At 42.5% G+C, this 14,674-nt stretch overlaps 1 protein-coding gene across 4 annotated transcripts in view; it reads right to left on the bottom strand.

Moving 5' to 3' along the window:
* Positions 1-14,665, bottom strand: part of BTK (Bruton tyrosine kinase) — a 34,422-nt gene extending 19,757 nt beyond the window's left edge. The window contains exons 1-4 of one of the 4 annotated variants that reach the window (XM_045800006.2): positions 14,537-14,665; positions 11,423-11,470; positions 2,413-2,583; positions 1,790-1,888 (exon numbers count right to left, since the gene is read on the bottom strand). In XM_045800006.2, coding sequence (XP_045655962.1) covers positions 1,790-1,888; positions 2,413-2,553 — 240 coding nt within the window. In that variant the 5' untranslated portion in view covers positions 2,554-2,583; positions 11,423-11,470; positions 14,537-14,665. Of the gene's footprint in view, positions 1-1,789; positions 1,889-2,412; positions 2,659-4,446; positions 4,987-10,992; positions 11,146-11,422; positions 11,471-14,536 lie in introns of those variants that run through there. The other 3 variants (XM_045800002.2, XM_045800001.2, XM_045800004.2) reach the window with 3 other exon arrangements.
* Between the last annotated feature and the right edge of the window lie 9 nt (positions 14,666-14,674).

Here is a 14,674-nt window from a genome sequence, read left to right as displayed (position 1 = left end):
GGATAAATGAAAAACTGGGGAAAATATTTACAACATGTATTATAGTTAAGGACTGATACTCTTAAATATATCAAGATCTCTTAAAAAGTACTAGCAATAAGGTAAACATTTCAATGGAAAAATGGGCAAAAAAATGAACAGGCAATTCACAAATGGAAAAATGTAAATGAACCGTAAGACATATAAACATTCAACCTTATGCATAACAAAAAATTGAAAAATAAGTCAGCAATGAAATACCACTTTTCTTGGCTGTCAAATTAACAAACATTTAAAATATCTGGTATTGGAAAGAATGTAGAGAAATAGAGATACACCCATACACAGCTTGTAGGAGTGTATGAAATCTAAATCACACTGCTAGAAAATAAAATAGAATAAAAAGATAAACGTAACCAAATTGTGCAGATTTAATAAAGAGAAGAACAATTTTACTTCTAGGAAGTTATTATAAGGAAAAGAATAGCAAAAGTTCATAAAGACGTATGCAAGGATGTTCTCAACGTGGTTATAATATCAAGTTGGAAACAAATGTGTACTAATAGGAGATTGGTTAAACAAACTGCAATGTATTCATAATAGAGAATACCACACAGCCACTAAAATCACGACAAAGACTTATCTATTGTCATGGGAAAAGTTTCCATATATTGTTAAAGTGAAAAAGTAGATTACAAAGCAAGATGTGCAGTATGATTCTATGTTTTAAATATATAACATAGGGGTGCCTGGCACACTCAGTGGGAAGAGCATGTGACTCTTGATCTCAGGGTCCTGAGTTTGAGCCCTACATTGGGTGTAGAGATACTTAAATCGATAACATTTTTTAAAGATTTATTTATTTATTTTAGAGAGAGAGAAAGTGAGAGTGCGAGTCGGGGGAGGGGCAGAGGGAGGGCATCTTCAAGCAGACTTCCGGCTGGGCATGGAGCCTGACACATGGCTGGATCCCAGGACCCATGAGATCATGACCAGGGCTGAAACCAAGAGTTGGATGCTTAACCAACTGAGCCACCCAGCCGCCCCTTAAATAAATAAACTTTACAAAAATAAATATATAATATATATATTAGTGTGAATGTATGTGTTGCTAGTAGAGAAAAACATCAGTTCTTTAGCTGACTAATGGGATTATGCATGATTTTATCTTCTTTATTGTGTTTTTTGTATTTTCTAGAGTTTTATAATAAGGACACTCTACTCTTGTAATTAGGAAAAAATAATAAATGATATTTTTAAAAAACTCGACTCAGAAATCCATAGGCGTTATGCCTTGGAGAGGCTCTGGGAAATGAGAGGAGAATGAAGAGTGAGTTGTTACAGAATCTCACGACGCAGAGCCCTAGGATTCTGGCTTTCAGACTAACTCAAGCCTGTAAATCTGGTCCTGGTATCTGAGAGAGTAAAACCAGTCATCTCTGATCAGTTTGAGAATTTCGTGTATTTGGGCTCCTGGCTGGCTCAGGGTGAGGCGCATGCAACTCTTCATCTCAGGTTTGGGAGGTCGAGCCCCACGTTGGTTGTAGAAATTCCTTTTAAAAAAATAAAATCCTTTAAAAAAAAAGTAAATTTGATATGTCATCATAAAATTGGTGTTAGAAGTTTTCAAGTTTAAGTGAGTTGTTCTGCATCTAGGGGGAAAATGCTGAGACTCAGTATAACCAATAACAGAGTGAAGAATTTTGTAAGGGAGTTCATTGCACAGCATCACCAGTGTATTTACAGAGAGCTGGAGTGTTCCAAGTTTCTTAACCACCCCATTCCTGCTCTGACAATAGTCTCTACTTACTGGAATCTGTCTTTCAGGGGGAGGATTTTTTTCAGGAACCACTGTTTCAACGCAGGTGATCTTCTCAACGTCTATTGAACCCTTCTTACTGCCTCTTCTCTGAGAAAGAGAATGAGGAAGAAAATGGAGAAAGATTAGGAGTGATTAAGCAACCAGATGTTTAGATTTTGTTATCTAATCATTCAACATAGTGAGGTGACACCCACACTCTATCCATCAGGACCCGTCATTTTGAAAAACCAACAACTTCCAGATCTATTAATCTAAACATTTTTGACTACCAGATAGAGGGCAAATACTATACAAAAGTGGATGACTGTGTGTCTTTACCATAAAAAATAAAGAATAATTTTCAACACTTGGATTTCATTCTCAACAACATTTGATGAATGATCACCGACTGCAAGATTCCATGGTAAGATTCCCCCCATGGCTTCTTAGCACCTTTGAGTTTTTTGCACCAGCATGGTTGTGGTTAGTTCTGGGCTAGGAAACATCTTCCTGAGTTTGAAATATACCTAGGTCCTTACCACCTCCCTCCTCCAACCAGAAAGTATCTACCTCCTCAAGGAAGATCTAAGGCCAAGTCCTTGAGACTCAGGATTCACAGCAGAGAAACTTACCCCACGTTCAAAGTCATACTCATAGTAGGAAAGTTTGTGCACAGTCAAGAGAAAGAGGCGCTTCTTGAAGTTTAAAGGCGATGTCTTTTTTTTCTGCTGGGATCGCTTCAGAAAGATGCTCTCCAGGATTACTGTAGCCATAGCTTCTTCTGTCTGGAGCTCACGTGTGCACTGTTGATAACGAAAGTTCTTGAGGACCCAGCACATTAATCCTCATCCCTCCTGGTTTCCCCTCAGCCTGGCCACCTAGTTTCAAATGGAACAGAATCATGCAAAGCTAACGAAGAGCCTTCTTCCTACCTTGACCTCCTCCTTCCACAGCCTCCATCTTTGCCAGTTTTCAGGTGTAATGGGTGCACACTGAATAGGGAGGACGGGTTCAGCATGAGTTCACATACACTGGATTTTTGTATAAGGCCAGGGAATGCTCTGGATGTCAAATGACATGTACCTGTGTGCTTGGTAATGTCTGGAGGCCGCTTTATACCAACCGCCCTTTATAATACGTGCAGAATCCATGAACAGCAAAAGTCTCTTTGCAGCTGTTGACTCTGATATCCCCAGAAGGGATAATGCAGGTGCCAGAACTCCACCGAGGCAGATATTGGACTTTCAGTTCCCAGTTTCCTAGACAGTGAGTGCAATTTTTTCAAACACTGTCCCACTGGGGTCTGTAACCAAGGGGTCTAAGAAGGATATAGGAGGCTGCACCTGCAGTTATGGACATATGCTAACTGCTGCCCAACTGATTTTGCCCATCAACCACTGACTGAGCTACAAAGGTAGCTGACCTTTGAAATAACAATTTTGGGGGAGGGAGCTGTTGTTTTGTTTGTTTGTTTGTTTTTCCCCCTCCTTTTTTCGTAGGTTGGTTCTTTTAAACATTGTCATACAAAAGTGATGCAACTGTCTTAGTCTTACGGATACCACCTCTGATTATTTATGAAGAGTAACTTGTTTACTCTCTCCAAACTTAAAATACTCTAGAAAGATTTTTAGGTAACTGAAGTACAGAAATGCAAAGACAGTTATGAAAAATCACCATTGGCTCTTTTTTATTCACACAAAACATGCTTTGTATTATTCACTTGAAGTTTATGCACAATTGCATGTTACTAATTCCAAACCTTCCTTAGAAAGATAAAGTGTAAATATAAATATGATCACAAAATGGGGCACTAAATAAGTACTGAAAAAATCACCAGCTCCCCTCAAATTTTGTTACAAGTGGGTTTTTCTTATGGGGGGGGGTGGGTGGATGACATTTTGTAAACCTAAACTCCTTATGCTTTTGGTGGCACCGTGGCTGCAGAATAAATAAAGTCAGCATCATTTTTCAACCTGCCAAGCACAGATTATTGCTCACACCAGGGAAGCAAAGGAGCGGTTTTTATCAAAGTCTGAGGCTGTCCCCACCGTTATTTTGCTCTTTCCTGTGGTGTTGAAGATTCTATTATCATACCGGGGAGACATTAAAAATAGGTTAAAGGAACACCAGGGATGCTCAGAATGATCACTTTCCCACTTATTCACCACGTTGATGCTACTGTCTTCTGGTGGTGGATTAATTCAATGGTTTATAAATGACCTTTTGAGAAAAATTAAGCCGAGGAGCAAACCTTTTCCCACACCACGCCACACAGTTCCCTGACTCCCTGGTTTAAATGGTCTCTCACAGGAGTGACAAACTGATAATACTTTACAGTCAGAGTACTTTCTAATGCTCAAACCCCACAGAGATTTCTGTCAACACTGAAATTATTCATTTATTCAGAAGTAGTGGTAACCAAGTAATTATACTACAGTCTCAAGAACTTTTAACTCATCAAGATCCTTGTAATAATATCACATTTTTTCCACAGTGAATTCCAATTAAGCACCTCTTCACAATCAAAAAGACTCAAATTACAGAAGATAAAATAAAGCCCTAATGAAAGTGAGTTGCATGACCAGTAAATTGGATCAGAAGCCTCCCAAACAAACTACATCCAGTTTTGCTTCTTTTAGCTGAATAAAGCATACCCATCATTTTACCTTTAGTTTTGTTGCAAGCTCTTGATGGACACATTCCCTGTTTACCCAGCATCCGCTTCAGTCTTGGCCTCTGCTCTTACTTTCTATAAGATAGGTCCTTCTGGAAGCTGCCTCTGCTCTTTTTCTCTTTTAGAACAAATCCAGTTTGTACAAGAGGAAGGCTTCCTCTCTTTCAAGTGTCTGTTGGGTTAGGGTTCAGTGCTGGTCTAAGTATGAGGAAGTAAGCAAGCCTCTCACTAGCCATCACCCCTTTGAGCAAAGGGTGAAATGGCCTCTACCGCTAGATCATTGAGTTGAAGGATTACCAGGATTTCCAAGGTCTGGTTGCCCCTTCTTTGACTGCTTTTCCCTTAATTCCTTGTGATCCAGTCCAGATACACACAGCCTGAAAATGTGGTAGTTCTTCCTTAGTCATCACTGATCCATCCACCAATAATGTGAAAGGAGGTGCATCTGTCTCTATGTCTTCCTGAAGGTTGGTGGGTGATGGACACTCTGCATTAGAGGGCAGTTGCAACTTCTTTGTGGAAGGTTCTAAATTTTTTTCTAACCATATCAGCCACTGACAGTCAATTTGACCACAAAAGATGCACTGTGAGGGCTGACCCTCCACTTCACTCAGAGAGTGGGGGTAGGGGTGGAAACCGGAAGTGATACGAATGTTACACACATACACACACACACACACACACACACACACACACACACACACGCTGTTGTTCATATAAAGAAAGAGGAGGAAAAATAATAGAAAAACACAGAGTTCTTCATTTAAAATATAGAATTCTAGCATTATAATGTTCTCTTTATTAAACTACAAATGCAAGGATTTTCATGTGGCCACTTTTGCAGCCTCCCAGCTCCCTATGGAGCAGCAGAATTCACGAAGAGGCCGCTTATAAGAGTTTAGCCATCTTACAAATTGCACTATGTCAAGGAATTGCTATGAAAAGCACCTTCGGGATCAGTAAACTAAACCACCTTCGGCCCTATCATTGCTCAAGCTAAGATAGACACCATTAGGGACAACACCAGAGCAAAATTAAGAAGGCTACACAGCCTGCCTATGATTGGGAAGAGTCCCAGAGATGCTAGTTAGAAATAACCAGTCAGCCATAGTTCAAATAGGTACTTAGCCAAAATATCCAAGAAACATCATTCTCTCTTTATTTCTCCTTTAAGGCATTACTTAATTGCCCAGAAACAGTCTGTCTATTCCCTTTTCTCCCCAGGGGAATGGAAGGAAACTCCTATTACTCTCAGTGCAGTCTACTCATCAGGCATTTTATAGTCATTATTTCATTTGTTTCTCTCAACACACAGCTGAGGAAAGTGAGACTCATGGAAGTTGTGTGACTCGTCCAGCCTCACCCATCGGTGCCTCCACAGCCTTGCTGTTTCTGTCATACCTACCTCAGAGAGAGATCCCTCCCAGAGAGATTTTTTTTTTTTTTGCCTTCAAAGAGTTTTGATGCTATCCACCTCAGCACCCTGTCATCCCCCAGGGCTATCATCAAAGAGCAGTTGGGACAGACTCCTTCGCGTCTTCCAGGAACTTTTGGCAAACGAGGAAATGGTGGCAAGTTCAGGGGATGAGAGAGAGTACAGGATCCTGGAGCATTTTCCTCTGCAATAATCCTCCAAGCTAAAAAGGATGATTTAGCCCTGTTAACTGTCAACTGTACTTTTTCCCACATGTGGACTCTTCTTTGTCCTGCCAGATTTTCTTACATTTTCCTTTAAATCTTCCACAAGGAGATCCTACCTGGTGTTGCTGTTTTCTTTTCAGGATTTGTTTCATTGTTGATGGGATAAAAGCACACGATTAGTTGGAACAGCCACCCACTCTTTGTCCCTAGGGCTGTTATTGCATACTGTGAATACACAATTTTGATTGAATGTACTTTCTTTTACATTATGAAATGTTGCAAAGAGACGGTACAGAGAATAACACTACACTCAGGTACTCACCAAGCTCTATAAAATCCTGACATTGTGCCATAATTGCTTCCGGTGTTTTTCAGAAATAAAATACTATCCATAGAGTCAAAACATCCTTGTATACTCCTCTACAATCAATCCCCTCCTTCCTCAGAAGTTAACAGTATCTTGAATTTGGTGTTTTTCATTCTTAGGCATGTTTTTATATTATTACTATGTATGTGACTATTCATAAAAGGTATTTAGTATTGGTTTGCATGTTTCACATTTTTATATAAGTGGTACATATTCTTCAGCAACTTGCTTTTCTTCTTAGTATAATTTTTTTAAAGATTTATTTATTTATTTTAGAGAGAGAGAGAGAACGCACTCCAGCATGAGTAGGGGGAAGGACAGAGGGAGAGGGTGAGAGAGAATCCCAAGCAGACTCCCCACTGAGCGCAGAGCCCCACATGGGGTTTGATCTCACCACCCATGAGATCAGGACCTGAGCCGAAATCATGAGTTGGACGCTTACCCGACTGAGTCACCCAGATACCCCTCTCAGTATAATGGTTTATGATTTATTTGTCTTGGTAACTCTAGTTCATAGATTTTGATCTATTTCTATACGCATAAAGTATTCTATATGATGAATTCATCACACTTTATTTGTCCACTCTCCTATTGATGGATATTTAGATTGTTTGTTTCCAATTATAAACAATGCTGCCATGCACATCCTTGTACATGTGATCATAGTTGCCCACTCTCAGAATGAATTATCAGTTACTCAAAGTGGCAAAGCCAGGTCTGGCTTATCTGTTGGCCTATGTGCTTTGTGTTATCCCTTGTTCGCATTTCAGTCCTATCTTCCTCATGTTTTACTATGGAATCTGGTAGAATTATCAACTGTCTGAAATTAGAGTAGACTACGAGGAGCTAAATTTAGTTTACCACAAATCTCTCCTCGGTCCCAAGAAGCATCTCTCAGGTTCTGATTGAGATTTTCACAGAGAATTCCCTGGCCTTGGAACCAGAAGGGAAGTCTTCTTTAGAATATAACCATAGCAACAAAGAAACCTAATTACTCTTGTTAAGTTCCCAAGAAGCTCTATTCAGGCACCGGTGAAACCTAATTACTTGATAAGCTTCATGGTCAGCACTACAGGTGACCAAATTTGTAGTGAAGCCTTCCAGCCAAAATCAGCTTTCTGGCTGCGGTGTTAACTGGGGAAATTCTCATCTGCAGGAGATGAGAATAATTTCCAAGAGGTCTCGGGTCTCTGGTTCTTCTTCAGCCATTCATCACATTAACGTTTGACATTAGAGCCAGATAGCCACTCCAAAGTTTGCACTCAGTATCAGATTGGTGGTAATACTTTCACCACTGTGCCTCCGCTCTGAGGGTGACTACTGGGGTGTCCGTCTTTCACTCTGGACTTGAGTGGCCCTTTGGCCTTCTTTTTCAGTTTAGTTTTTGATTTCCCTGGTTAAAACATTTGCTGTATTTTCTCTTTCGATATTAAAATAACACATGATCGTTATAAAAATGTTTCAAGCACAAGAATATTAAAAAAGAGAACATCAATTTACAAGCTCATTATACAAAGGATTTAATATCGGAGCATATTACCTTCCATTTTTTCCTGTGCATTTCTCTTAGGTTTGAGATATTACACATAGGATTTGTAGCTTACTTGTATTTCTTAACATTATCTATCCATCCATCCACTTGACACAACTTCTCCCCAAAATATCTAAAGGTCATGTTTAACAGTATTCCTGATTATTTTTCCATGATATTAGGACCTCTATATAAGCAGCATTTACCAAGTCAAGAAAGTATGTGCATTTTGATTTTGATATATATTGACAAAGTAGTTTCCTGAAGCATTTTACCAATTTCCACTCCAGATAGCAGTCTTTGAGAGCTTTTCCCATTCCTTTACTTAGTTTCTGCTCCATTTCTAGTCAGTTTTTTTTTACTGTTTTTATTGCCAACTAGTCTGTTTTTTTCATTGAGCCAGTGATCTTGAACTCCAGTGTATTCCAACCTACAACTTGTCTCAAACTTAACTTATCTTGACTCTACAATTTCATTCTTCTAGGGATGACCTAGTTGACTATAGTTTATTTTTGTTTTTAGGGAAGCAAGGAAGTGAGATCAGCTTCTCCTTGAGGTTCAGATAAGCAACATCGACTCTCAGGGCATCTGGTGATGTTTCTCAGAAAGTAAGAAGGAAAGCCTGGGATTGAGGCTTTTGTGTTTCAAACACCCTCTGTCAGTGCACATAAACCTCTACAGAAACTGAAAGTCACACGTGGCCAATTTGTTTCAGGGTCCTCAGAGAGGTTCTCTCTCCCCCTCCTCTGATGGCTTCATTTGCTTAACCAAGTAGGTTTGGAGTGAATTAGGTCAATATCTTGTCTCTAGCTTCTTGTTGAGCACTGACTCGCTGAAAATTCTAGCTCTACCTTATTCCCAGGAATTAGCAATCAGATCTCAGTATAGCATCTTTGGGCAAAAGCAGCAGGTATCTGGTGACTGTTTGGAGAATACCCGGACTGGTTTTCAAAAGGCATTATCTTCCTCTTACACCTAAGTCACTTCCTGGTATGGGTCTAGTCCACTGAAAGGAAAGTCTCTGTAGGAAATTTGCTCAAATGGAAATAGTAAATCATAGTAATGATAATTTCAAATTGCACTAAGACCCTTGAAGTGGATGGAAAATTGCCCTAGTTATCACCATAAAAAGTTTACAAAGGGCTCCAGACAAACACATCACTAGCCATAAGCAACAGAATTTGGACTTTAACACAAACAGTTTAAACAGTTTGACTCTACAGGGGGTCAGAATAGAGCAAACAGGGCTAGCCTTAAGGGATACTGTTTTGATAGAACGCTTTAGGTTCCACGAGTATTTGCATTTGGTGGCTTATTAGGAGGATGACATTGTTTTATCAAATAACTGAGGCTCCAGAGAGGCTATAACACCCTTGTTTTAGGGGCTTGGCATGCAAAATGAGGGAAGGAGCAGAACTAGCACACAGCTGACAGCACAGAGGACAGTCCCTCAGCTTTATAGACCCCTGCCTCTAGGCTTTTTGCTGCTGTCCTGTCTCTGGAAACACACAATATGCCTTAGAGATCTTGAGCTTGGAGATCTGGGTGATCAGGAAATTGGGCCCGGACTGGGGATGCCTGGGTGGCTCAGTCGGCTAAGCATCTGCCTTCGGCTCTGGTCATGATCCCAGGGTCCTGGGATCCAGCCCCGCATTGAGCCCTGCATCGAGCCCCGCATGGAGACCCCTGTTCAGCTGGAAGCCTGCTTCTCCCTCTCCCACTCCCCCTGCTTGTGCTCTCTCTCTGTGTCAAATAAATAAATTAAAATCTTAAAAAAAAAGGAAATTGGACCAGTATTCCATTTGGAGATCTAATAGCTCATCCAAGGATGTCTTGATCAGGGCCACTGCTCCCTTTTATTCTAAATGGCACACCATTTGCTCTAGGCAGACCCTCTCAGGCAGAATAAAAATAATAGCAAGCATGGAGATATTAGCACTTACTGCTGCCAGGCTTTAACTATTTTATATATATTAACATAGTTACTACTCACAACAATCCTGTGGGGAAGGTACTAGAAAAGTAGGGGGAAAGAAAAAAGGGAAAAGAACAGGGGAAGGAAAGGGCAAGAACAATCCAGCGCAATTCAACAATTGTTTATTAAGCTCTGACTGTTCCAGGGGATGCGGTAATGAACAAGATGGGAGGGGGGTATAAGAAGAGGGAATACAGGCAGAGAGAGGAGGAGGAGGAAAAGGAGGAAGGGGATGGAGAGGAGGGGGGAATGGAGAGGAGGAGAGAAGAGAAAAGGAGAGGAGACATGATGAAGACAAAAGAAAGCCGTGCACATGGCAGGTGATGGTAATAGGAAAAACCTTCCCCATGACCTCAGGGGTTGGCCACACTGTCTGGGCTGAGGCTGTTTTCTTCTGGCCCTGACTTTTACCCACATTACCACGAGGTTGGCGCACACACAATCTTTCCAATAAGCCAGCTCCGCTCCTGGCAACATGGGCCAGATGCAGCCCAAGGCAGGTAGCTTACACCCAGGGTTAGCCTGGGCTTTTTCCAGTATACGAAGGCTGAGAGCCTCTTGTGGCATGGGAGCTTTTACTGTTTTCTCAATCTGCCTCTTAGATTTTCTTCTTCTAAGGGGCTCTTGACACAAGTCTACCTTTTGGGCCTTCAGGCAATGTTTGACCAAATGACTTATTTGTATCGTACTGCCATCGACAAGATTCCTTTTCTGCCAAGTTTTGCAGGGGTGCCCACTTCCAACATTTGCTACCTGTTCAGATGGTCACCACATGTCCCTCTTTGCTCTTCTTGTCCCCCCCACAACCCGACTCAGAAGGAACCCTTACAGCCCCTTCTGATCATTGAAAAGGACTGGCAGGGCCTTGCGCTGATGACACTCCCACCCTCTGTCAGCCTCCTTTGCCAGCAGACTCTATGGCACGAGCCATGCTTTCTCTCCGGCCTTCGGTGGCGGGGGGGGGGGGGGTCCCATGAAAAGTATTTGCGGCGGCTGCCCAGCCCCTGCCATACCCCAGACCCACCTCAGTCCTGACTTAATGCAGGTAGCTTCCCAGATGCATTGAGATGCCAGGACTTTGAAGGTGTGACTCGATCTCAGAAGACACTGGCCCTGGAGACATATTCTTACAGTCCAGAGAGGAAGGACAGTCTGAGCAAACCCCACCCTTTCACAGCCACTCAGTTCCCTTTTTTTGTTTCCTGACTTAAACCAATGTCTTTTTTTTTCTTCTTCTCAGCAGCATGGTATCTGGTTCCCTGCTGCTGTCCCTGTTCCCCCCAACCCCCAGCTGTCCCCGCCCTTCATTTGCTTGGGACCTCTGACACTACTATCTTGAATGTGTTCTGAAAGAACCCTGCTCAACATTACCGGGGCCACTGAGACTCTAGATGGGGCTGCGTTGAGCAGACAGGTTATTGTGCTGACCTCCCTGAGGTAAAGGGACCACGTACCTAATCAGCAGAGACTGGAGACTTACAGGAAAGATGATAAATGCAGACCTGCGAAGACAAAGCAAAGGGTCTAATGAGGAAGAGGGTCTTTAGAGTTTCCAGTCCTTGAAGGCAGAGGAGATTCGGGGTCACACCATTAAACTTGATAACGGAAGATGGAGAGTGCCCACAAAAGGGACCCCAAAGTGCAGAGCCCCAGAGAGGTAGAGACAAGACTTCCCCCTGCTGAGTCATTTTCTAAGAAAGCATTTTTTTTTCCTACAGATAAAAATGTCTGAATGTAAGCCCACACAAAGACTTGTGCCCTTCCCCATTTTCTGTGGATGTTGATTTTCTCCCTTTCAGAGTCGGCCTCAGGTATTAACTCTTCACGTACACCTTTCTCTTTAATTCTGTAAATCCACGAGCCCAACTAAACGTGTTGCTTGAAGCCAGAAGGTGTCCTCAGCTACTTCCTAGCCTATGTTCTGGCCACAGTCATCCCTCGGAGGTTTCTCCTAGGAAACGCAGCCAGTAGTGGCTGTAGACCAGGATGTCAGCCGAGCCCCTGCTGACTGGTCTGCATGCCCACCTTGACACATCAGGCACGGCCGTATTTACTCGCCCCCCAGGTACTGGATCATAATGTTGGAGCAGATTACAGATCTCACTAGAAGTCTGTCAGAGTTTTTAAGGCAACAAGATTTTTTTAAAAAGCGTTCTGTAGGAATGGTAGCGGGGGTAATCCTCACATCTGCACAAGATAGATGGGCGGTAAGTGTTGCACGACCTCCCTGTTTCATTGACAACATATATCGTTTTACTAGTCACCTCTGAAGAGCTGCTCTAGTCGCCTGAGAGTCGGTCACAGACATTCTCTTTCCCTCCCCTTTTCTTCAGTCAGATGCTACCTGTTGTCACATGGCCTATCCCTTCTCAAGATCCATCTTGGGGTGGAGATTGGAAATTGATAGGCGTACAGTGGGAGATCTGGACAATGAAGAATGGGACAGAGTAAAATAAACCTAGGCACTTTTTCTTTTTTTTACCATCTGCCCATGAGCACTTCCCTAACACACTTGTGAGATGATCGAAGAGCTGCATCCAAATAGTGCAAAAAGAAAGGCCTAGTGTCACCTCAAAAGATTCCCAAGGTAATATAAGGTTCTGTTTTTGGTGGTATTCTGGTCAACACTTTTACTAAAGAACTTTGAGGAAGATACAGAAAGTAGCCTAGCTAATCTGTGAATGGTGCAAGGCTGTTGTGAGCTAGATTGGACGACAGAACCAGAGCAATCGGTTTGCAAAAAGATCTTCATCACCTGCTGTGATAAGCCAACTTCACCAGAGTGTATTTTACCAGAGCTAAGGGTCACACCCCATAATGGGGCACCGAGCTGAACTTCAGAAGATTCCAGGTGAACGTGGGATAGCAGTAGCATTTATGAAAATGGTTCAAAGGTTTTTGCTGATAGTAATAAAGAGAAATGTCATGGCAGTAACATGGCTGCCAGAAAATCCAAGGTCATATGAGGCTTCCTTGTAGAAGTAAAATATCTAGATAGAGGAAAGTGAATAGGCCACCTACTCTGCAAGGTCAGGCCAGATCTAGACTCTTGTGTTCAGTTCTGAGTGTCACACGTTAGGGAAAATTAATGAGCAGGAGCACGTCCAAAACAGAGACCAAGGTTAGTGAAGGGAATCCAAACCAAAGCCACATCATACAAGGTGTAATAGAAAGAACTGAGGTTGATTAGTCTAAGAGGGGCCATGCTCACTGTCTTCATATTTCTATGTTACTAACATCAAAAACCTCTAGAAACTCCTCAAAGGCCAATAAGATTGCCTAAGAGCCCAAAGAGAAGAAGAAAATGCTGAGACTACGGGCTGGCTGTTTGGCAAAGAAACTTTTAGGAAATGTAGTAGCAGGTAGGGGTAACGTTTTCCCAGAGACCAGCCAACAAAAAGGGGATGATCAGAGAGTCAGCTCTGGACCCATGGGTGTTCCTGGAGAGTTATGCAAGCAGGAGACCCCAGGCTTTCATAGTTCCTTAGCCTCTAATCCCTGGTACCCCTTCCTAAGTCCCTGCTCAGTTCTCTCTCTTCATCAACCTCTACCCTGCAGATGCCCCTGCTTGCCCTCTGTGCTGTCGTGGTTAGGTACAAGGCTGTGGTGCTAGAACTACCTGGGATGAAATTCCAGCTCCACGAAATAATCACCTGAGTCGTGCCTCAGTTTCCTCACCTGTTAAATATTAATAATGGTACACACTGCATTGGGTTGTTTGGATTACAATAGGTAGGATATGAGGTGTTTAGGAAAATGCCTGGTGTATATAAAGTGCTCAATAATTGTTAGCTATTATAATTTCCAGGCCACAACAGCCATATTGTATAATGGTAAAGAAACCCAGGCTCTGGAGTCAGATCACCTGTGTTTGTATCCTGGCTCCACTAAATACTATTAACATTGGGCAAAATGTTGACTAGCCTACAGCCTCAATTTTCTCATCTGTAAAGTGGGAATAATAGTACCACCTCCTAGAGTTATTGTGAGAGTTTTATGAGACAAACCATTTTAAATACTCAGTACCCTGCAGTCTTTCTCTGCTAGACTCTTGAAACCTAGCACATGACTTCTGCCAGGTACGCAAGGAAGGGAAGAGCAGCTGGTACTTTTTCTCTCTCCGCCTGTTGATTGCTATTGTGCGAGCCGAACGATTTCAACGTCACTTTTCAGAACCCAGGGCAGCCAACTTGCTCCTTCAATAAAAGGGGGGGTGCTTGAATGCCGACCGTTGGTACTATTTTACAAAGTACTTTGTAATTATACATTTATGAGATTATTTGATTATCTTGTCCCTCCCCTAGAACAGTGCCCAACACAGAATAGGAATTCAATTAACATTTGTTGAATGGACCGAACAGCCATGTGATAAATGAATTAGTGCCCTGGCTCCCTCCAAGCCTTCAGTTAACCAAAGATATTCCCAGTGTCCTTGAGGTGAAACGGTAATGGAACCTGGGTGTGTAGGGCCCCTCCATTTGCTCCTAGTCCCCGCTTCCCTCGGAGACAGGGCCAGGGACGCCCGGGGGTCTAGAACGAGCACTACTTCCCTCCTTTAACGCGGCTACCTAGCAGCGTCCGCCGGCGGTGATGACTTGAGGAAAAGCCGCAAAGCTGGAGGACCGAAGCACGTGGAAGACAGGATCCGCCTCAGGCCGAGCCATTCCTTAAGCTCTCACCCACGGCTCCGAAGCGAGTCCTCTCAG

This window comes from Ursus americanus, chromosome X (assembly GCF_024610735.1).
Source record: "Ursus americanus isolate L20-20 chromosome X, mUrsAme1.1.p, whole genome shotgun sequence".
In the NCBI taxonomy this organism is placed as follows: Eukaryota; Metazoa; Chordata; class Mammalia; order Carnivora; family Ursidae; genus Ursus; species Ursus americanus.
This window is presented reverse-complemented; position numbering and strand designations above follow the sequence as displayed.